Below are 25186 nucleotides of genomic sequence, written 5' to 3'. Positions count from 1 at the left end.
CCCTCAGGTCTGAGAGAAGGGCGATGACTTGCCACCAGACAGGAAAAGACAGAGAGAAATAGTACCCAGAAGTAGCAGCCATCAAAATAAGTAGGAGAATTCCTAAGCCGTCTTTGTGGCAGGGCCTTTTTGCCCAAAATAACTCTACGTGGATAGACAAAGAAAGAAATGGTAGACTATTTATATCTGTTGAGTTTTCGGTTTCATGCCTCAGAGAGTACTCAAACAGGTTTCTCAGCTGAACAAATTTTGAATCCAATGGCACCTTTAAGATCAACAAAAGTTTATTCAAGATATGAGCTTTTGTGTGCATGCACACTTCAGTGTGAAGAAGTGTGTGTGCACACAAAAGCTTATACCTTGAATAAGCTTTTGTTGATCTTAAAGGTGCCACTAGACTCAAAATTTGTTCTACTGCTTAAAAACTAACATGGCTGCCCAGCTGGATCTATCAGGTTTTTCAGCTGTTAAGGAGACATGGCTAGTCCTGGCATGGATAGCCCCAGGCCTGTAGCTGCAGTGGGGCATTTTGGGGCCTGCCCTCCTGACTTCCTGCCAAGCCCCCCCCCACTTCCTTTCAGCCCAGACTCCCCCTGTGCCACCACTTCTCCTTGCCTTCTCCCTGCACCACACCTCCCTCTGGGGCTGGCTGAAGCACATGAGTTACTTTAATTGATTTAGCCAGTGCCCCAGTGCCCCCCGAAGAATTAAAATGCCCCCTGACTTAAAAATTCCCGGCTGCAGGCCTGGATAGCCCAGGCAAGCCTGATCTCATCAGTTCTTGGAAGCTAAACAGAGCCGACCCTGGCAAGTATTTGGATGGGAGACCTCCAGAGAATACCAGGGCCAGGAGGCCAGAGGCAGGCTATCAAGCCACTTCTCTGAATGTCCTCTGTGCCCCAGTAGGAGTCTCCAGAGGTCACCATGAAGTTCCAGGTACGGGGGTACAAACACACATGAACGCACACAAAAAAATGCAAAAATACCACCTCAAAGGAAGCATGGCTAAAAGGTTACATGTTTTAAGTATACCTCTTGAAAGGGCCTTTTAATTTGGCCGCCTATACACATATGCCGCAAGGATTTGCATATTCTTGATGAGTAACAATATATGCCTACAGTGGATATACCACCACTACATTATTGTCCTGTTCAAATAACAGTGCTTTTACATTTTAAAATCCAAAGATAGTTCTTTTAGATTTTGCTGCCAGCCATAGACCAGCAGTATAATTCAAGCTGCAGGGAGCATGTTACCCATACTGTTTACCATTTACTCTGGTTTCCAGTTAGTTTCTGAGCCAAGTTCAAGATGATGTTCAAAGTACACCAGGGATTGCTTCCTCATATAGAGGTCTGCCCAGACACTGGAGCATCACTGGTGGGTCCTCTCTGTATGTCTCCTGTCTGACATACAGTGGATGGCTATGAGTGTCCTGGGTCTGCCTGACAACACCTCCTCAGATGAGGAGGAGACAGATGAAGCTGGTTCCAGCCCTCGGATGCTGCAGGAAGCCCCGCTGGATAAGGAGGACACTTCGTCAAGTGCAGAGGGGGAGTCATGGGCTCAAATCAGTCTGCCACACCCACAGTCCTGCAATGCAGGACCAGAAGAAGAATTTCTGCAGCCACCATCCTTACCTCCAGGATCACCAGAGCCCTGGGAATGCTGGAGAAGGTGGGCCCAGAGAGAGGTGCAGGGCCTGCACTGTAGCATGTGGTTGGCGCCCCAGCATTGATCAATCTTTGCCTGTGAGCTTGAGCCACCACAAGATCAGGACTCACAAAAGCTCATACGCTGTCACACATTTTGTCAGTCATTAAGGTGTTACTGGTCTCCTGCTCCTTTCTACAGGATCAGGACTGACAGCCACATACTGTTCAGCCATTGATGAGTTGCACATGTCCCTGGATGAGTCAGTAAGCTGATGAGCTGCCCCTGCCCGTGAATGATTCAGCAGGGTTTTTCTGATTGAAGCAGCCAGGAAAAGGTGAGACACTGTGGGAGCAACTTGTTTACAACCCATGTGTGACTGACATTGGTTCTTTGCCTTGTTCTGAACTGTGACCTGGCTTGTGTCTTTCAGATTTGCCCTTAGGCATGTGCAACTCCCCCCCACACACAATTTTTCAGTTTGAGTCAACTGGAACCAAGAAGAATTCAGGATTTCTGAAAAAGCCCAGATCCCAATACTGGCAAAATATTTGGATCTGGAATTTTTCAGGAATCTTGACTATTTTCCAGGTCCAATAGACTTGAGATTTTAAAAAAATGGGGGGAAAACAGGAGCAGTAAAACCACAAAACACAGTTGAGCAGCAGGAGCACATTGCTCCTATCAGCTGTTTCCCCCTGATTTTTTCCTGCATTCCCTTTAAACCAGCCTGGTTTAAAGGGACTGCAAAAGAAAGCCGGTAAAAACAGCTCAGATGTGGGGAGCAGTCCCCCCACTTCTCAGCTGTTTCCCCCAATTTTTCCTGCAGTCTCTTTAAACCAACCTAGTTCAAAGGGACTGCAAAGAAAGTGGGGGAAAACAGCTTAAACCAGTTTCCCTGCCTCTCAGCTGTTTCCCCATTTTTTTTTCTGGAGGCTGGTTTAAAGGGACTGCAGAAGAAGTGGGGGGAAGCAGCTGAGGGACACAGAGCAGTTTTCCCGACTCTCGGCTGTTTTCCCCAATCTTCCCGGTTCCCGAAAAATCTCGGATACTTTTGGGATGCCGAAATATACCCCAAAATATTGATAGGGTATTTTTTGAATATGTTTTTGGCTTGGGAAGATCCGAATGCACACCCCTATTTGCGCTACTGGCATTGACACTTGGACTACTGAATAACTGTGCTTCAACTCCAGGACTGTGTTTTGAGTAGGCTTGTTGTCTCTTATCTGAGGTGCCTGCCTGAACCCAGACAATGAGAAAGCCAAATTCAGAACAGCACTGTAACTTTGGAACATCATCCCAAGGAAGTCTATAGCCCCATCCTCCCAAGTATGCTGCAGACTATGGAAGATAGTACTCTTTGGCTGCAGTCACACTGGTGGCTTGGCATGGTATGGTGGCTCCTCAAAGTGTATCAGTCCAAAATGTAGTGAAGCATTCCATCCACACCACACTCCCTGTGGCGGGTTACCCATGCAGCCATCCCATGGGGAGAGCATCCACATTAGTGTTGTGCTTCAACCACGGGATGAGCCATAAGAGTGGGTTTTAATTAAATGCAAGCAGATGGATGTACATATGTGCTCATGCGCATATAGGCAGCAACTAAAAAACAGTGGCGGAAACAGTTCTGCAAGTTCAGACATCCCTTCCGGGTTCCTTTCGCTGCAAGAGAGTTCAGCTGTTCGAAAACCTGGAGAGAACTCCAAACAACCCATTAAAACAGGACTTTCCCTGGTATCTGTTTATTCCACTTCCATTGCAGTACAGCACAGGCTGCTGATGACTGTGCTACAGGAAGTAGATGTTCTCATCTGGAGGGGCCCATTTATTCTGCTCAGGTAACACTACTATAGCACCACAAACTGCACATGTGACCGCAGTCATTAAGTCCTTTTTAAGAAGACTTTCATTGTGAACATTGTTTTAATCATTTTAAGTTAAACTGCAAAACTTATGATCAGCTGGTTCCTTTCTGATACTTCTATTGATTCTGCTATTCTGTGTGAAAATGGTAGGTTCCTTTTTGGACAGTTGTCATCTTCTGTAGTCTCATCGTACTTTTATTGGTTTTTAATGTATTGTAATACATTAGTTGCTGTAGATTTTCCGGGATGTGTGGCTGTGGTCTTGGTGTATTGTAATACACCTTGGGAGTTTGTTATAAGATAGATGTTCAGGATACAAATGTTCTTAATAAACAAATAACTAAAAAACAAACAAACCCTACCCTGGACAGTCAACATGTCAATCCTATCAGGTTAATTTACACCAAGGTATAGGTGATATTTAGCCATGGGTGGTGATTTCCCTGGGATCAATGCATAATGCTGTTGAATATATTCTGCCACATGTGTGTGTCCTTACCATTCAAATTTACCCTGCCAGGATTGGGGTTATCACTGGGGGCTGTCACTGGGGCTTGGAAGGGTCTGTGTGATTGGATCTATGTGTTGGCAGTCCTTCAAGCGTCACAGCACTCCCACAGCACTAGTGTAATGTTTAATTGGTGTAGATTCTGTGACTCCGTAGAAATACAGGAAGCTGACCTGAGTTAACAGAATAAAACACGTGCACTCATACAAAGTGGAAAAATTTATGAATGGGCCTTCTAAAGGGGCAATTAGTTTCAAAATGGTGACTAAAAGTATCATGTTATATTGGTGTTGTCTTTCAAGTGGTAATAAAAATCTCATCACAAGCAAGTTTTTTTTCTTCTCTTATCGCTGCTGGCATGTATTGAAAATTTATCAGTTGACCATCTGAATCCACCCATAGCGTATTTTCCTTCTATAATAGATACGGTAGACAACTTAAAGCTGTGTTCCTTGTGAAATTTTAAGACTACAGGACAGTAAACAATACTTTTTATTTTTTAAGACAGCAATTCTGTGCAATGTCTTTGCCCTCCATGGTGATAGATCATATAATTTAAATAAACAAAAGTAAGCTATCCAATTGGCAACAGGAATCTGAAAATCTCTTGGCTAAAATCCCTCTGTGGACATCAGCTAGCAAATATTGTTTACTTCCAGTGATTAGCATTAATGGATAAAATGCACTTTATGGATGTATTTTAATTTCAAGCATCTTTTTGCAGTTTCTGATGTCCAACTCACTTCTCAGAACAATGTATGAAAAGAAAATGAGAAGAAATACAACAAAAGAAAGTGTGCAAACATGGAGTTTACTCAGGGAAAGACTTGATCCCATATCACATTTCTGTATTAGCCTTTCCGAAACAATTTGGAGTCATGTAGATTTCTCAAGCTACCTCTTAAATATTTATTGAACACTGACACTTTATTTTGAGTCCATGTAATTCCACAGAACAAATAAGCAACTTCAGTGGAGAATTAGAAGTAGCAAAGTTTCATAATATAAGTTCCAAATAATTAAGATAAAGAAATCCAGCTTCCACAATTGCATTGTATGGCTCATTGTTTGGCAAGGAGACGAAAAGGCAATTCAATGAATTGCTGATTAAATATACTTTCAATATTCAAATCAGATTTGGAAGACACAAAAATAACAGCAAAAATTAACAGGTGCCCAACAAACTGAAAATAATTTCATCAAGTAATATCAGTTCCATGGGAAATACCTTCTTTGATGGTTAATATCTATCTGCAACATTAAATAAAAACAATTTTCTTGGCTCACAAAGCAGCTAAACAGATCTGGGACAGAGAATGGCATATCTCATTATAACAGGAGCCTCATATGACATCATTGCTCCACATTTCTGATTGTGGGCAAACTATGGGAACAAATGTACTTATGACAATTTTGGCATTCAAAGGGCATTGGATTTAAAACAGTCATTGAATAAAGTATTCTGCAAAAAGGAAAGTAGAATCCTGTTTGACGCTTGCTTACCTTTCACAGCGTGAACCAGAATACCCAACGGGGCATTCATCACATATTAATCCACGACTTCTTTCCAAATGGCACGTTGGGCTAAAACTGTGTTGTTTATGTAGAGCAAGAAGAGGAGCAAAAAGAAAGCACAAAAAGAAATTCATTAGTGGCATAGTTATTGTCCTCCTTCAGAAAGTGCTCCTTTCAAAACAGAGCATAGAGAAAACCCTCCTGGTTTCACAAACGGGGCTTAGGTTTGGCTCCAGCCAGTAGAGAACTTTAGAATCACTCTGCTATTTCTGCCGACACTGTATATAGCTCAAACGGATGGCAGCATCCAAATGACATGTTGTTATGGGATTTTAGTCTATCAATGAGTCGCTACACCATTTAAAAACAGGAATGTACAGCTGTTTCTCTGAGCCCTTGAAGGCCTGGCAATACACTCTATCCCAGACTGTGCTCCTCACTGAAATCTCACTGGAGCTGAAGGACAATTGAATGGGAAGCTCAGAAAATTCAGATTACATGGATAGTGAAATAAAACTACTCCATTAAAGAAGGTAGTTGAATAGGAAATGGCATGGTAATTCTTTCGGTGTCTGCCAAAGCTTTATAGTCAAGGTTTCTAAATGGGAATACGGTACACCTTAGCCAACCTGAACCATCACACTCAAAGATACACACAATCAGGAGTAGTGTAAGTTGTGGTCAGTTTCCACCCTTCAGGACATACTCTTTGGGGAAAGTTAAGATTTTAGTATAATTGTGAGAAAGGAATCACAGAACAACAATTATCCTGGCTTATTTATTTTGGGATGCTGAAATTGTTTTAATAAACCAACTGGAACAGCAACCAGCCATCTTCCATTACTTCATCTACTCTGAAATTTCAAGCTGGTTTCATAACTAAGAGCCATAGCTTTATAATTTGTATTTCAGACTTTCCTCTTTTATTTTTCCCCCTAGAAACATAACAGCAGTAAAACAGTTGTATCTCAGCAGCCCAGTCATTTGCATGTTTACAATCCCTTAGGATTGTATTTTACTCTCGCTGTGTACCTCTGCCTTGTAGCATTTGTTTGCTGTGTTTTTCCCCCTCTAGTATCTGATTGACATACTGTAATGAGGTAATCTGCTGGCATACTGGAAGATACAATCAGTTTGAAACAACAGGGTATCTGTCACTCTACTATTTTAAAGAGATCCATCCTCAATTATTCTTTCTTTTATTTCACTTTGAGATGTGTTTTCACGCCACAGCCATTCCATTTGCCAAATGACACAGTAGTAAACAGGGAGCCATAGGACAATGCTTGGTTAAAAGTGAGGGAAGTGGAGGAATAAAAATGAGCAAGTCTGGAACTGTTGTAATTCCACCACCGAAATAAACATCCACAAAATTATAAAATTATTTAGATATTAACTGTATCACAGGAAAACAAAAATAAGAAAGACATATTTCTACTGGAGAATTAAAGCCAGTTCAAGGTTGCCAAGTATGACCTTGTATGAAGGTCATGTACACAGTTCTATATGTGTTAATGTATCCAAGGCCCAACATGGTCATTTGGCAGTCTATGATCCATATGTAGTCCATATCCCTTTTTTTTTTGGTAGTCATGTCAAGAACACAAGTGCACTGATTCTTATTGTGAGGCAAACCTCTCATTTCACCACATCTCCAGTGAGTGTCACATGCAGCTTATTGTATGGTCCACCTATGAGGTCACCCAAGAGACATCTGCATCTCTAGGACAATCTCTTATTTGTCAAAGAGATAGTTACAAATAGATAGTTACTGGAAGACCCTACAAACATCTCTCTGTACTGAATTTTTCAGTGGAAGGGCACCTGCAAGCAATAAATTGTGTGAGCTTCTTCTGTCATATGGGGCCATGGACCCTTCCTCTCAGGATCTGCCCAGGGCTAGAGTACTGAACAAATCCCTTATCTGAAGGACAGCACCAGGATCTGGAAACTGGCTCCATCTCTGGATAAAGTCTCCCCAAGACCCTGAGTCCTTAGCTTTAGAGGACTCAGCAGAGCAACATGCCCCAACAGAAGGCTCCAGCCTTTGGGTTGGACCCATGAACAGTCTCTCAAGAAAACAGGGCAAGGTCTTGAACCAGCTGTCACCTGGACTCTCCTCTGAATCAACAAGACAGGCAGGCCCATAGCTACAGTGGGGCATTTGGGGGCGCCCCCTGACTTACAGCAAAGGCCCTTCAAATGCCTCCTGACTCTGTCCCCAATAAAGAGGTGGTCTCGGCCCCGCTTTCCGCCCCCATTTCCCACCACTTGCACTCCCAGCCTGCCCCAAGTTGTGCTTGTTGCTTCATGAAGGGGCACGAGGATGTCTGGTGCCAGCCTCATGCCAGGGGGAGGTCATGGCAAGGAATGATCCTGGGAGATCTTTAGCACCAATTGCCTAATCCCTCCGTAGCAAAACAAACAAACTAACAATCCCCCTCCCCCCCAAGGAAATAAGCACACTTGAAACTTTTCAGCCTCCATTTGGGGGCTGGGAGGCAGAGGGAGTTAATTAAATCACCTTTAATTAAGTTAACCAATGCCCCCCAAGAAATTAAAATGCCCCCTGACTTTAAAAATCCTGGCTATGGGCTTGAAGACAGGTTTAGGCAACAGGCGTCTGAGGATATAGGCCTGCAGAGGAGAAGGACCTATCTCACAGCTTGTACTTCTACAAGTCAGGATCATGGCCCAGTTAAGTACTTGCAAGGTAAGGTCCCAGAAAAATCATAATGAAAAGGTGGGGCCGCTTCCCTCTAGGAGTATTTAAGCCTCAGTCTTGGCTGAAAGCCTAGCTGGTTCAACTACTTCATGCTGAGCACTGTAGGAGTAAACTGTACTTGCTATGTTTCATGAGCCAGAGACAAGACCCAGATGGAGCAGATCTATTCTATTTTGCTCCGGATGGGTGGAAATTACAAGGGAGTCGTTACCGGCTAAATATCAGGAGAAACTTCCTAACTGTAAGAGTGGTTGAGCAGTGGAACAGTCTGCCTCGGGAGGTGGTGGGTGCTCTTTTGCTGGATGTTTTCAAGCGGAGGCTGGACAACCATCTTTCGGGTATGTTGTAGGTATGTAGGGCTATCTTTCAGCTATGCTCCTGCAGAGTGCAGGGGGTTGGACTAGATGACCTGGAAGGTCCCTTCCAACTCTAACATTCTATGATTCTATGATACCGTCTCTGCCCTGGAAATGGGCAACCTTACTGATGGTTCTGGCCTACAAGCTCAAGATCTTGGTCATTCCTATTCAGACTTTAGTGTTTCTCCTAACATCCTTGCCAGAGGGCCAAGTTGCCAAATATTTTCCTCTGAGCTATGGAACTTTTGTATAGAGTGGTACAGAGAGCTGCTTTCAGAAAGGGAATTTCAGAAGCACTGTTTTGAATATGGATCTATCTGAATAAGGTTTACTCTGTGAAGAACATAAGAAAAGCCATCCTGGATCAGACCAGTGGTCCATCTTGGATCTACTGCCCATCAGCTTCATTGGATGCTCTCAAGTTCTAGTATTTTGGAAGAGGGAGAAAAGATTCTTTTTATTGACTCTTTCTACCCCATGCATAATTTTATAAACCTCTATCATATTCCCCTTTAGTCAAAACGCCTGTCACAGACCCTACTCTCTACATTCCTAATGATAGAATCATCCATTGTGCTGTAAGAGAATCATTTCTTTTTTGTTGAATCTATGCAAGGCAATATTAGAACTGCATTTTCACTGCATATTCATATTAATGGTCTATTTTTTTAAACTGGTTGCCAGTAACTGATCAAGGATGCTTCAGTGACAGTTTAATGTAACTTTTACATCTCTGAGTTTACCACTTACTTGTTTGAAGGTATACTCAGTGGACAAGCACAAAGTTGACAATCATCAGGTTTCCCTGTAGTAGCATCTCCATAGAAACCAGGAAGACATCTATCACAATATGGGCCACCTGTGTTGTGCTGGCAGTCCTAAATTGGTAGGAGAAGATACAAACTTCCTTTTTAGAATATTAAAGCACAAGAATTGTAAATTGTAGTAAAATATACAGTCCATCGTTCTATTAATGGATACTTGGGCTTGTACTTACATATTTATTTGGTTTAAAGGAACAAAAATATCTAGGAATGAATCTTAGGGAGAGTGAAGACATTTTCCCCTTCACCCTTCCGCAGGGAGCAGCCTGCTGTTTTCTTTGCCAGTTGCAGCTCAAGACTCCTTTTCAAAGGTAAACTCATCTAGAGTACATTCCAATAAGTCAATATTCAGCTTTAAAAGATATGGATCTACAGGGATATATTATCTCTAGGTCCTGGCAAAAATCAACCACCAGGCAGTTAAGACCGTTTCAGTTTCTAAACCAAGGCTCATATCAATGTAACAACTAAGGAGGGCATTCTTACATCACTAGGAAAAATCACGTGAACTTGCTTCTGATTTAAAATTTCATATATTTTTTTTGCTCTCACTATCAGATATTCCCTATTCTTTGATACATTAATAATGCATATTTCAATTCTCATTTACCTTTATACATTCATGGTTCAGTTATATAGCTCAACTGTAAGCAGATCTCTATTTTTGTTGTTGTTAATTGTAAGGTCCAACTCCTGTGACTGCCCATGAATACCCAGAAGACTTATCTTTGGATGCTCTTCTGTACTTGATGGAACAACCTCCAGAGTTTCACCAGAAGATCTTGACCAAGAAGGTGAGACCACAAAGGTTGCACTGAGGCAATCAACATGCTCAAATAAAGGTGTTCCAGCCAAGTGACTCTCCTACCTCACAAGAATGGTGGAAGCACCAGAACCTGCTTCATGGGAAGAAATATCCCAACTACCACCACAAGAGGTGCAGAAGTGGAAGCAAGCTGGACGAGAGGAGCTTGAAGCTCTACACAAGAATAACAGAAGGACACTTACAGAACTACATCTGAAGAGGCAAGCTATAGGCTGCAAATGGATTTTCAAACTGAAACACGATGCGGAAGGAAAGAGCCAATGCTAGACTAGTAGCTAAAAAATACTCACAGAAATATGGTGAGGAGGACTATGATGAGACTTTTGCACCAGTTGTTAAACATACAACACTACTAAGTGATGCAGCGAGCAAGGGAATGCAAGCTGAACATCTAGACATGAAGACTGCATTCTTGCATGGGGAACTAGAAGAGGGCATTTACACGTAGCAACCTCCTGGATTCATAGAACAAGGAAAAGAAGGACTTGTATGCAAACTTCAAAAAAGCATCTGTGGGCTCAAACAAACAGCTAGAGCTTGGAACATGAGAGTGAATGAAATCCTGCTCCAGACAAGCTTCAAGAGAAGTGAATCTGATACTTGTCTGTATACCAAACACAAAAATGTCAAATGGACTTCAATTTTGGCTTACGTTGATGATCTGATCCCAGCTTATGAAAATCCATATGACAGCAAAGAAGTAGTACATCATCTGAATCAACAAGTAGAAGTCAAGCAGCTGGAAAACATCACACACCACTTAGGAATTCAAGTACAAAGAGAGAAAGATGGAAGTTTTCTTATCAATCAATAGCAAAAGATAAAAGAACTAATGAAATACCTGGGAATGGAAGATGTCTATCCTGCACCAACTTACATGGAAGTAAGCTACATCAAACAATGTGAGGACACCAAAGAACTACCTGACAGATATCATGAAGCATTAGGTAAGCTTCTCTACGTTAATACCCAGCTGGACCAGATATTAACACTGCAGTAGGATTACAGTGTAGAAAGACTACAACACCAACAAACAAAGACTGGAATGCAATTAAGAGACTTGTAAAGTACATAAAGGGTACTGCACACTTTAAGCTTAAACAATTACCCATTGACAGCCCCAAGCCTATGTAGACACTGACCTAGATGAAAGAAAATCCACCAGAAGCAAGATATAGGCCCCGGTCACACCGCAGGAAAAGCCAGGGCGGAAGTGTGGCTTTTTAGAGCCGCAGCAAAAGAGAAGCATGGCAGCGGGATCAGACAGATCCCCCGAGCTGCCGCGCATATGCTCCACGGTGTGATCAGATGCGAGGGAGAAGCCACGGACAGGAGAGCAAGGCGAGTCAGCTGCATATGTGTGCACCTGCGCAGTTTGGCAGGGGGCCTCGCATGCTGTGGGAGACGGGCACGTCGGCGATCACACGGCCGCCCATGCCGTGGATTTTCCAGTAGGTAGTAGTGTTTTGCAGGGGGGGGTTACTCCGCATCTTTGGCCGGAAGGGACGGGTTGGGGGCGGGGGCGCTATGCTTGCCAGATGTTGGCATCTGATCACGCCAGTTTAATCCGCCCTCAATCCATCCGTTCCGCGGGGCAATTCCTCCCGTGTGACCGGGGCCATAATTGCAGTTTCTACCAATAAAGCAGAATACATCCCTTCTGCACAAGGTTGTCAAGAGATACAGCTACTGACAGATCTAGGTATAGATGTACCACGACCCATACGATTATATGAAGACAACCAAAGCTGGATCCAGCTATTGAAACAAGAAGATGTGAACATGCACACCTAGCACATTGACATAAAGTATCACCTAGTGAGAAAGCTGCAAAAGGAAGACACTGCTGAGGTGACCTATTGTGCAACAGGAGAAATGATTGCAGATTTTCTCACTAAGCCACTCCCTAGAATTCGCTTTGAAGATCTAAGAGAAAAGATAAATCTTGTGAATTGAGTCATGAGACATCGAGAGGGGGTGTAGGAAGTGAAGGACAGTACACTATTTCTTGCCTCAGCATTCAGATGAAGAAAACAAGAGAGTCAGAGAGCTAGATAGACAGGAAACTGACCACACTTCTTTACTACTCTCTGATACTATCTTCTGATGTGTAGATTACTAAGGAAAAGTTTCCTTCCTTCCTTCTGGTTTCTCCCCTCTTTCCACACACAATGCTATAACTCTCCATCTTTGCAACATGGCAGCAGGATGTTTTCCTGCATCTCCATCCATCTAGCTAGTTAGACTAGATTGGAGTACCTATCTCTCCTCTGTTCTATCTAGAACTGGAGTTCCAATAATAAATTCTTATTATTAGTTTTGCAAATATAAAGAGGCTCTGTGTAACTTTGTCTCTTGCTTGCACACACACTGACTGGATGAGCTCTGCTGCACCAAAGCCTTGAGCACTCTGCTAACATTATATCCCAATACTATTTACAAAAGAAATCATTATATATACCATAAAGGCAAAGTGACTATATACATATAGTAACTACAAGGCTGTGCTGTGGATCAAAGGACTTTATAGGTTGCTCTGTGTTAGAAAGAGTTTTTACAATACAGGCCTATGTTACAGCAGTTGAACCAAGCTCTTATTATGAGCCAAAGAAACATATTTCAGCTTCTTTTCAAGTATATTTCAAAGCCTGGGAAGAGTCAAAAGAAGTAACATATCAGTAAATTAGCTGCCTAAATTGTCTGTTGTATTACTGCAAAAACACCATGAATAGAAATGAGGAGGCCAAAAGGCTCAGTACATCTCAACAGAAAAAAAAATCCTTTGATGTGAAGCATTCCTCTTTTTTTCAGCACTCAAACTTCTCTCTGTCTCTTTCACTTCAAAAGGCTTATGATCCAAATTGAATTGCAGCATTTAACAGTCTGCATTGGTACCTACCGATCCTACTTCACTTACAACCAACAAGAAATCCCAAAATAGATATCCAAGACTTTGTTTCTTTGTGCTTTGTTTCTACAGGATAATATAGTGTACTGATAAAGATACCATAGTGAAAGCACTGGATAAGTGTAGATAGATTAGGTAGATACTACATTATTGTTTTCAGGGCTGCATTTTCCCCATTTTTCTCACTGGTGTAGTATATCTTCCTGATAACGTCCCTACATATAACCAATAGTAGAGTTCAATAAATCAGTACCTCCAAGTCAATGGTTAGCAGCAACTTCTACCTAGATCAAATGCTTCAAAATGTTTTGCTTAGTTCTTCAAAAGCCTTGCCACATGCTACTTGGCTGTATGTCCAAATTTACAACTGAGTAAATTTATGACTGAGTATATCCAAATTTACGACATAACAAGGAGCTGCATCCAGTCTTAGGTCCCTGATGAATGTACATACAAGATAACATATATGGAGCCAGTTTGGTGTAGTGGTTAAGAGCTAGGGTTGCCAAATCCTTCTTACCTCGCGGCAGGGGGCTCCCATTCAGCGTCTTGAGCATGCTCTATGTTTTCCCCTCAAATAGCTGTGGCCCCACCCCCAGCGTGCCCGGCGTCATCATGTCACATCCAGGTGACATGCACACCGGGGTGGGGTTTCCCCCGGGGCCCGATTCCGCAGCGGTGGAAATCGGGCCTCCAAAGCGGGGGGAAATCCGCCCCCCGGGGGGAATTGGCAGCCCTATTAAGAGCGCAGACTCTAATCTGGGAAAACCAGGTTTGATTCCCCACTCCTCCACATGCAGCTGCTGGTGTGACCTTGGGTCAGTCATAAATTCTTTCAGAGCTGTTCTCTGTGGTGGCTCCGCACTGGTGGAATGAGCTCCTGGAAGATACTAGTGTCCTGCAGGACCTTTTACAGTTCCACAGGGCCTGTAAAATGGAGCTCTTCCACCAGGCATTCGATTCGAGCCACACCTAAAAGTTAAGCATGGGTTTAAGACTCTATGCCCTGGAACTATCAGCAGCAGCCTGTTCCTCGCCGGTATAAATTGGAATTTAGTATGGGACCGAGTTAATACTACCAGAATCAGTGCTTACTATATTCCCATTATGATTGAGCTGATACTGTGTTCAGCCATCGTATTTGTTAATATTGCACACCAGCACTTTTAAATGTTTTAAATGTCTTATGAACACTCTGATTTTATCTGTTTTAATCTTTTATGTAAACTGCCCTGAGCCTGCTCTGGCGGGGAGGGTGGGGTATAAATCAAATAAATAAATAAAATAAATAAAAAACCTCAACTAAAGTTAGTAATCTCTAAGGCCTGATCTATGCATGCAGTGAAATGAAGTGGTAATGGCACAGCCCTGAAGTGTCAAAATCAGAGGTCATTTCGGGGGGGATTGCGGGGGAACGCAGTTCCCCCAGGTGAGGTGGGGGGGCACACAACAAAGCCACACACCCCGCTTCCGGCCCTCATTCAGCCAGGAGGAGGCAGGAGAAGAGGGAGGGTAAGTTGCTTCCTCCCCGCCTCTTCCCACCCCTGCCTGCCTGGGGCCAGGGAGGGCGTGCGCGGGCGTCCCGCGCACTCCCGCCGGCCTTGCAGGTCCACCGCCGGGCCTTATGATGTCAGGGGGTGTGGCATATGCTATTGAGTTATGCTAATGAGTTCCCCTAGCTCTTTTTCTATGAAATGACCCCTGGTCAAACTGGCTGTAACCACTACAGAATACGTGTGTATTAAATGCTGTCGAATTGCTTCCAACTTATGGCAACCCTATGAATTAATGACCTCCAAAGCATCCTGTCGTAAACAGCCTTGCTCAGGTCTTGCAAACTGAGGGCTCTGGCTTCTATGATTGAATCTATTCATTGCATGTTGGGTCTTCTTGTTTGGTTTGGTATAGTGGTTAAGTGTGTGGAATCTAATCTAGGAGAACCAGGTTTGATTCCCTACTCCTCCACTTGCAGCTGCTGGATGACCTTGGGGAAGCCATAGTTCTGTCAGAGCTGTTCTCTCAAGGACAGTTCTGGAAAGAGCTCTCTCAGCCCCACCTATCTCACAGGGTATCTGTTGTGGGGAGGGTAAGGGAAAGGCGTTTGTAAGCTGCTTTGAGTGAAGGGTGGGGTATAAATCCAATTTCCTCCTCCTCCTCTTCTTCTTTTTCTGCTGCCTTCAATTTTTCCTAGCTTCACTGTGTTTTTCAGTGCCTCTTGTCTTCTCATAATGTGATCAAAGTACAATAGCCTCAATTTGGTCATTTTTTTATTCCAGGGAGAGTTCAGGTTTGATTTTATCTAGGACCCACTTATTTGACTTTTTGGTGTTCCATGGTATCTGCAAAACTCTCCTCCAGCACCACATTTCAAACGAACCAACTTTCCTCCTGTCAGCTTCCTTCATTGTCCTGCTTTCACATACATACATAGTAAAGACAGGTTGTATACCTGTAACTGATAATCTTCGAGTGGTCATCTGTGCATTCATACCTCTGGGATATAGTGTACCTGCACTGACCTCGATCGGTACTTCTTAGAAAGCGAAAGGGAAAGGTCTGAAGCCAAAGTGGGTTTCTCTGTGTTCGGATGCATTCAAGGCTGCCTTATTTCATGCGGCTGCCTTGGTTGCTTTGGGCCTTGGTAGTTTTCCATTTTGAAGTCACTCTTTCAGAATTGGGGTGGCTTCCACTGCTGCAGCTATGGGATATCAGGGACCTGACATCCAAAGAATTGGCAGGTGGCGGTCAGCACGTTACAAAACGTATGTCCAGACCTGCAAAGTTTGAGCTGCTCATTCAGTTTGTTATAAATGGAATGGAGCATGCTATTTTTGAGCCTTGGGGTTCTTGTCTTGTTACGGTTAACCTAGTTTCTGTTTCAGGTGCTGTTGGTGGCCGTCAAAGGAGCCGGGTACTGATATGTGGCCACAGTATGGTGTTCTGGGCCGGGCACCGGGCCAAGAGAATGACCATCGGATCCCAGTTGGGATGCAGTGAGCGGGCAGAGGTCGAGTGGCTTGGCCAAAGAGGCATGCACTGGCCTCAGTTGATGCCGCTACTGTTTGGGTAGAGACGTGGTCCTCCGCCTGATGTTTTGGTGATACACCTTGGTGGTAATGATTTGGGTCTGATGAAAGGTAAGGCCCTAGTCATTCAGGCCAAGGCGGATTTAGCTGGTATTGCAGACCGTTGGCCTGGAGTGCAACTGGTCCTGTCAGCAATGTTACCGCCGTCAGGTGTGGCTCAGCCTAGGCGATCCTAGGTGTTTGGACCGGGTGAGGCGGAATGCCAACCGGCAGCTTAAGAACGCCATGGAGGGCAGTTTGGGCATCTTTCTGTTGCACCCGGATATACCGGTTGAGTTCCCTGACCTGTACAGGGGAGATGGGGTGCATCTTTCTAACAAGGGCAACGACATTTCTTTTTTCAGATCTCAAGCGAGGGGTCCTGGCGGCGCTGGATCGCATGGTGGGGGCCAAGGCCTAAGCAGAAGCTTGGCCTTTACTGTGGCGGGGTAGCGCAATCTGGATGGAAATGGTGAGCACCGGGGCATGGTTATAAAGGAAATAAAGGGTCCTCCAAGAACGGCTTTCGGGCCTTTGCAGCTCAAGGCCGGGAAGGGGTGATCTTCCTGGGAACAATCTGGCTCGGCCTACCTTAGCAGGTCTTTGCGGCTTCTGGGATGGTGGGTCAGGGGTTCTCTTGAAGATGCCACGCTGCTGGTCGAAAAGCTACCTGCCGTGGCTTGAGATCGGAGCAGGTGCATCGCCCAGAAGGGAATGAAGGTGGTCAGGAGTTTGACACCTGTCATATTCCTCAGTACATTTCTGGTAACCCCTCACTAGTATTTGTTGTTATTAAATAATTAATAAAGTGGCCCTTATTAAATCCATATTGGTGTCTGTCTCTTTATTCTGACTCGGGGGGGGCAAAGAATTTTTTCTAGCTCCTTCATGGCTGCCCTTCATAGTATCAGTCTCCCTCTGATTTTTTGGTCGTAGTCTCCCTTTTGGTTGATGATGGAGACAAGGAATAAAATTTTTTGAACTACTTAAATTTCTTCATCATCAAGTTCAGTAATTTCCCAGCACTCAACTTTAGAACACAGATTATTTATTTATTTATTAGACTTTTATCCTACTCCTTTCCCCACCAAGCTGGGCTCAGGGCAGCTTCCAACAATTAAATGAACAATAAATATATAATTAAATACACAATAACTATACAATGTAATATAATAAATCCATCACAATTTAAAACCAGTCTTACAGTCAATCCAGCATAACAGATGGCACCCTGACAAACCTTCAAGGTGGATAACTAAGGAGGCAGCCAGTACAGGGAAATTTTTGGACAAACTGTGGGGGGGGGGGGTTTTTAAAAAGATCTTTCTAGCCATACCTGTCATCAACCATACGCCCAGTGGAATATCTCCATATTAACAGGTCCTGTGGAACTGAACCAGATCCCACAGGGCTTGGATCTCATTATGGATCTCACTGGACAGAGAGTTCCACCAGGTTGGGGACAGAGCTGAAAAGTCCCTGGTCCTGACCAGTGTTCCCTCTAAGCTGAGTTAGTGTGAGCTAGCTCACAGTTTTTTAGCCTCCAGCTCACAATTTTTTGTCCTAGCTCAGGAAGAATGGCTCCAGAGCAAACTAATTGATGCAGTAGCCAAATGGCTCACTCACAACTTTAATGCCAGAAGCTCACAAAGTAGAATTTTTGCTCACAAGACTCCACAGCTTAGAGGGAACATTGGTCCTGACTGAGGACAACTGGATCATTCTGGGGCCAGGAATTATCAGTAAATTGTTACTGGATGAGCACAATGCTCTCTGAGGGGTATATAGGGAGAGGCGGTCCTGTAGATAAATTCCAGTGTACAATTTTCTTTTGTATTAAACACACACACAAGGACCTTAAATAGTGGGGCAAAGATTGCACTCCTCTTTGCTGGATTCCTGTTTAGATAGGGTAGTAGAACAAAATGTGATAGACCGTTATCCTTCACCAGGAATTTGAAGTGGCACCTTAGCATTCTCCACTTCATTTTGGTATATGTCTAGACTGGGCCTGAGTCACATTGAAACCAAAAGGATGAGTTAATCTTAACTAACTAAAAGCATCATGGATCTCAGCTGAACATACAGCCCAATCCTATACATGTTTATTCAGAAGCAAGCTTCACTGAGTTCAGCGGAGCTATCCAAGTATACAAAGGACTTCAACCTTACTAACAATAGCCAGATTAGAGCTGTGTGAAATAGCCTAAACAGCTCTAACAGTGGAAAAGCTAGAAGTTAGGATTCTTTCCCCTTGTTATTTGGGACTACTAGGTTATTTTATGTGGAGTGTGAGCTAAGCATATAGCTCTATAATTCTAGTCACAAAAACACAATGAACAGGATGAACCTAAACAGTGTTACACCCTCTAAACTATTGACTTCAGTGGACTTAGAAAAGCATAATTTTGTTTAGGATTGCACTGTAAATTAAAGGACTTGTTACACAGCTCTCTGGAGAACAGAGTTCCAAACCACCAACCAGTTTTGCTGCAACCCTCAAGTAGACTTCATTAGACATTATCATTAGGAAACTGAATGCACAAAAAACAAATGGAATGGATTCTCTAAAGAATGGCAAGGAAAAAGAAACCCATTCCAACTAGATGATTTTTATATTGGATATAAGCAAAGTATTTTAAAATACAGCTATCATGACAGTCTTCTTTCTGTATTAAGGTGGAATTAAATATAAAATTTGTTTTAGGCATCTGTTCCTGGAAAAACAAATTTAAGCAGCCTTGTTCAGAAGTGAAGACCAGTTAAATAACTTGTACAGAGGAAACTACAAACTCCAGTAATAATTCAAATGCCAAACTGCATTGTAAAAACTCTGAATTTTCATCTGGATTTCCCCTGAAGCTTTATCTTGGGAAAAAGAAACGTAGTGGAGAGGAACATTTAAAACACACACACAATGCAGAGTTGGCTTGAAATTCTGCAGGGAAAAAGGAGTATGATATCCTTCTAAACTGGCAGTGGTTCAAATTCCATTTCTGCAAGACTAATGAAATGAGAAATGTTGTTTCAAGCTTCATGCCATGTCAGACAATATAAAACTAAAATGCCCTTGAGTTAATCAGAACAGTCTATTCAGCGTAATTCACCCATTCGAAATAGCTACCAAGCAGGCTAGAAACAGTGGTGTATTGGGCATGATTATTCTGGATAATAAATGCGCTTAATTGCTGAATTAGCATGCAGCTATGGTGCATATATGCATTCTGTCAGAAAAGGGCACTTTTCCATTTAGCTCAAACTGTACTCTTCTCTCATCTCTTTCCCCAAATTATATTTATTTCATTGCATAAATGTGTGTACGAGTGCTTAAGACTACTGGTCATACAAGCCGAAATATATATATATCTTAAGATTTTGTGCAATATCTACTTTTTCAATAGTGATATTTCCATGCCTCACTATAACAGCATTCACTATTAACTGTGTGCTATTATATGAATAAAGTAACAACCGCAAGGGTCTGAAATATAGGTTTGCTGAAATGTTCTCTTTATTGTTCTTTACAAAGCCTATCATTTCTTTAGCTGTCTTTTCAGAATACTGTAAAGAAACCTTCTTGTTCACCCTTATCTGTAGTAGCTACTTTACCATCATGATATGAGGAGATTCTTTAACTTCAGAAGCAGCTCAATATAAAGATCTCTCTTGTCAAATCACTGCTTCTTTCCTTAAGAACTCATGGTCCCTCAGGTAGTTAATTCAATTGCTTTGGTATACCAAGGTGATCTCAGTGCTGTCACTCAACACTTACCAGGCATTGTCCCGTGATATCATCGCAGGATTCCGCATGTCCAAAGCATGTGCATGGTCTACAGATTCCACCAACAATAGTTCCGTTAACTCTCCTATGCCTTGGCCAACAAGACTGTGGAAGATGAAACATTGTAAAAATTATTTCACAGGGCACTGAAAAAACACACACAAGAAAATACAACATTGAATTTTGCAAACAACAAAAAAAGAATTTGACAAGGCAGTGTTTCTCAAACTTTTTGGGCTTGTCCTCCTTTAAGCTGAGTCTGCCCTCTATCCAACACCAACCATCTGTTCTATAACAGACTGTGCTTCATAAAGTCTGGTGCTTTGTGTAATGGACTGTGGATCTGTAGGGCATGGATCCAATATGAGCATTAAAAAGGAAAACAGAACAAGAAATCTCTGATACCTTCCTAAAACCAGGATAATACTACTAAGAATAAAACAGCAGCTCTTCCTAAATAATGTTGGGAAGATGAACCAAGAATTTACCATCTACCAAATAAAAATTCACATATAATGTGAATCAACAGGGATGGTAATAAACCTATTATTGACTGGTGAGACACCACTACGTCCTGTCTTTCTGTGACACTCAATGCCCGTTTTCAAGTGGTCTGCATTGGTACACATATTATTTCCCTAGGAAAGCCCACCAAAAATCTGAGAATCACTGTGACAGAGATTATGATTGAAAATTATCAAAATATCTCTACGAAACTCATCGTCCTAGAATGGTTATTTATGTACTGACCTTAACCGAACTGGCAGGTGCAAGACTAAAGGAGGTTTTACCTTGATCTTTCTTCTGAAATGGTAAAATAAAAGCAAAGAAATGAAGAAAAGAAACAGGACAGCTTCACATACCAAGAGGTACAGATTGAAATAGTCAGAAGACAAGTGACTGAAAGGGACAGAGAGGGAGAGGAACGCCAATCATAGCTAAACTACTACTTGAGTAACCTAGGTCAAAGGTGAATAGGAAACATAACCACAGATAGAAACGAAAGAAGGCCTATAGTCTCGTTTCACAGAACCCTACTGGTGTGTGAGCTACTTCCCTATGGGACAACTCCACATTGCTGGGAATGTGTGTGAACAGGCATGTAAGAAAACTAAGGGCTTTTTTTCATTGGTTCTGACCAGTGTTCCCTCTAAGCTGAGTTAATGTGAACTAGCTCACAGTTTTTTAGCCTCTAGCTCACACATTTTTGTCTTAGCTCAGGAAGGATCGCTCCAGAGCAAACTAATTTATGCAGTAGCCAAATCACCTGCTCACAACTTTAATGCCAGTAGCTCACAACGTAGAATTTTTGTTCACAGGACTCCATAGCTTAGAGGGAGCATTGGTTCTGACCCCATACTGATTTGGTTTATCCCTTAATTTCTCCACACCTTTTTGTGGCTTTACTTCTTCTTTGTTATTCTCTCCCCCACCCCATTTTCCCCCCAGTTCTTTTAAGGCCACTTTTACCTCAATCTTTTTCTGGAAGCCAATTTCAAGTCACCTTTTCCTTCATGGGTAATGTTTCTGTCAGTTTTCTTTGTCCCACGCACTCTCACCCACCTCAAGACTACTTTTTGATGACTGGACTATGGTGGTCAAACAACTCCTTCTCCCCCTGAAGACAAGTGGTTTCATTTTCTTTCTTTAGTGCTTTTTTAAAAGGGGGGAAGGGTCCTGTGATGCCACTGACACCAACAATGATGACAGCATCCTCCCTTGAAAATCCTCATTATCAAAGACATGTGGAAGAAAATAAACTGACTCCACAAGTGTGAAAATGCAGAGGGAGGGCAGTCGTTTGGAAGAACCTTAACCAAACCAATTCCAGTGTTTGTTGATTGGCTCCCAAGAAAACCAGAAGTAAGTCAAGCAGGCAGAAAAGCCGAGTTACTATAGCATGGGGCATCTTAACCAATGTTCCCTCTAAGCTGTGAAGTCTTGTGAGCAAAAATTCTGCTTTGTGAGCTACTGGCATTAAAGTTGTGTGCAAGCGATTTGGATACTGCATAAATTAGCTTGCTCTGGAGCCATCCTCCCTGAGCTAAAACAAAAATCAGTGAGCTGGAGGCTAAAAATCTGTGAGCTAGCTCACACTAACTCAGCTTAGAGGGAACACTGATCTTAACTGATGAACAGCACACTTGAAAAAGCTTCTGCTATTAGCCACACTTTTATATTTGCAGTCTTTACACAGCTGTGTGGGATTGTACCATGATGAAGCAGTATCTGGATATATGTGTCTATGTTTGAGTATCTAGGGAGAGTCTTTATATAAAAGAGTCCATTGTTATAAATGTGTTGAGGCTTCCCATTAAAAAAAGTGCATCACATGAAAGTCAGCAAATTGCATCATGGCATTTCTCAACAAAGGTGACATATTGCAGTTGTGATTCATCAGCATTCATCTTACTGTTTCTTTTGCATTTCAAAATAAGATGCAAGGCAGCAGTTGTGCCAACCATGTATTTTACATTTGTACTTTACAAATAGTTTTACATTGCTGAATGTTCAGACCTGCACACCTTCTGAGACAAGGCACAACTGCTGCTAGGTGTAACTGGGCTGTTATTACTCTTTAAGAAAAGAAAAAGAAAGATACATGTGAACTTTATGGATTTTCAAAGGATCATGCTAAATTTGAATTCAGACCTCTTTGAGAAAGTATACCTCATCCTTGATTATAGTGGCAATGTTGCCGTTCCATCGTATTAAACATTACATCACCTCATCATGCATGGAACTTGTATGTATGCAGATAAATAAATAAATAACTTTATTTACATAAAGAAGGAGAACAATGCTATAATAGGGCTGCCAAGTCCCCCCACTTTGGAGGCCCGATTTCCGCCGCCGCGGAATCGGGCCCCGGGGGAAACCCCACCCTGGCGTGCATGTCAGATGGAGGTGACGTGATGACGCTGGGCACGCTGGGGGCGGGGCCACAGCCATCTGAGGGGGAAACTCTATGTTTCCCCCTCAGATGGCTGTGGCCCCACCCCCAGCGTGCCCAGCGTCATCATGTCCCCTCCGGCTGATGTGCATGCGGTGTGCGCGTGCAAAGTGCATGTGCTCAAGACACCGTCCGGGAGCCCCCCACCGCGGAAGAAAAAGAACTTGCCAACCCTATGCTATGAGCTGTTTTGTGTCCCTACTAGGGGGAAAATGAGGGTATAAATAGCTAAACTAAATAAATAAAGTAAATACCCTGATGGCTCAAGACATAATTTTTAAAGCATATACATTAAAATCTATTAAAATAAATTAAAAACACTTTCCTAAGTAAGCTAAGTTCCCAAACAAGATTAAATATGTATTTGCTTGTTTCATGATCTGGGCTGTGCCAGTACAGGCCTACTAGGCCCAAGGAGCCTGGCTAGCAGTAGGTGAGGCTGGGCCTACAACTCCCAGAAGCCCCTGGGAGGTTTTGGAGCCAAAATGGACCAATAGGAAAAGAGGAGGGCTGGGAATAAAAGTTCTGGAGCAGCAGGAAGAGCTTTTCTTTCTTCCAGAGGGCTGAGCTGGAAGGAAGGCTGCTGCAGGGGGGAGACCCTCACCCTGAGGACAGGGTGAGTAGTGTAAGGCTACTTGAGATGGTGAGCTAGGGACAGTGTATATTTAGACTTGTTAGGGCATTTGATTTCTTTTCTTTTCACCCACTTACTGTGTTTATTCTGCACCTTGTTGTTTGACCTCCTATAAAATAAACTTTTTTCTTGTTTCACTCTGCCTGGTCCTCACGCCTGTTATTCAGCCAAAAGGGAGGTCTGAAGGTCTTGGGAGGTACTCTGGGCCTTCTCAAAGGAACCTAAATCCAAAGTGGTGGCAGCATCAGGTGACACCCCCACCTGAGTCGTGACATGGTGGCAGCAAGAAATCAGTAAACAGTCTGATTTGTTACGTTTATTTTTATACAAATAAATCTTTTGAAAAGCTCTTCCAAAGTGAAAATAGATAAAACTATTTTATAAACTTCTTTGTGTTTATGTATTCCATTTCTGTCCTTTCCTGAACAATCCAAAGGGTTCTCGGTATCTGCATGTATTTCCAATTAATTAAAAGAGATGCAGCTAGTGGGGTCAGGTAAAAGCATTACCTTATTATCTCATTGTTCAAATTATGAACAGGATGGTCATAACAAATTCATGAAATATGTGAATCCAAGGAAGTCATTATTTTCACTTGACTTAGGGGCATGGGATTATACTAAGGCACATATGTATAAATTATTTTCTTGGAAGTAAAGCTCACCTTTCTAATGAATAACAGCTTATGAAGTACATGAAAGCAGCAGACTCATTAAAAATGGTCACACGTTACATGCTAGATATGTGCAGGATCCCTGAAAGTACCCATAGTAGTAAACTGCCAATAGCTGTGAACGGACATCTAAACAAAAATTGCGTCCTTGCCTTTGGGAGAAATTTATTCAGGAATCCTTCAGCTATGAATGCACAGGACACTGGAGGGTATAAGCATATCCATGCAACAAACTGAAAATAGTTTCTCAGTTATTTCTTCTCTCCAAGGAATCCTGAAAAGTATAGTTCCATAATGGGAAAAGGGATCTCTATTAGGAAATTCTCAGTCCTTTATCCATGGTACCACATATTGTTTATGGAAAGCCATGATGGTTAAGACAGTATAAGATTATTAATTTGCCATGTATAGAATCCATTTACCTTGTACGTAGTCCTCTCAATCACAGTTTCTGGTCTATAAATGGTCTACGAACCAAAGGGCTAAGTTAACAATGTATATTATAAAAGTACAAATATTTATTAGGATGTACACATGTTAAAACCTATACTGATAAAAATCTTTATCTAAGTATCAGACTTATAAAAACTTATCAAATATTAATACATATGATGGGTAAACACTTTCCTACCGAAGACCAAATGTGTTACGGCGTACATGCGTACATCTTAATAAATATTTGTACTTTTATAATATATATTGTTAGCTTAGCCCTTTGGTTCGCAGTCTTATCTTGGGTTGAGTTTCTCCCCCCCGCCTTCCCTATAAATGGACCACTCATGGACTATATCACTATTTTTATTTATTTTTATTATTAGATTTATAACCCGCCCTCCCCGCAATCGGGCTCTGGGCGGCTCACAGATAGGGCATATATGCCAATAGTTAAA

General features: G+C 42.5%; 1 protein-coding gene across 1 annotated transcript in view; it reads right to left on the bottom strand.

The window, feature by feature from the left end:
• Positions 1 to 25186, bottom strand: part of LAMA2 (laminin subunit alpha 2) — a 755002-nt gene that overhangs the window by 289889 nt on the left and 439927 nt on the right. The window contains exons 16-18 of the mRNA XM_015416769.1: positions 20028 to 20141; positions 9383 to 9510; positions 5537 to 5623 (exon numbers count right to left, since the gene is read on the bottom strand). Coding sequence (XP_015272255.1) covers positions 5537 to 5623; positions 9383 to 9510; positions 20028 to 20141 — 329 coding nt within the window. The remainder of the gene's footprint in view (positions 1 to 5536; positions 5624 to 9382; positions 9511 to 20027; positions 20142 to 25186) is intronic.

Source organism: Gekko japonicus, unplaced genomic scaffold (genome assembly GCF_001447785.1).
Source record: "Gekko japonicus isolate JY-2015 unplaced genomic scaffold, Gekko_japonicus_V1.1 scaffold92, whole genome shotgun sequence".
NCBI classification, from domain to species: Eukaryota; Metazoa; Chordata; class Lepidosauria; order Squamata; family Gekkonidae; genus Gekko; species Gekko japonicus.
Note: the sequence above shows the minus strand (reverse complement) of the source record. Positions and strands in the feature narration are given on the sequence as shown.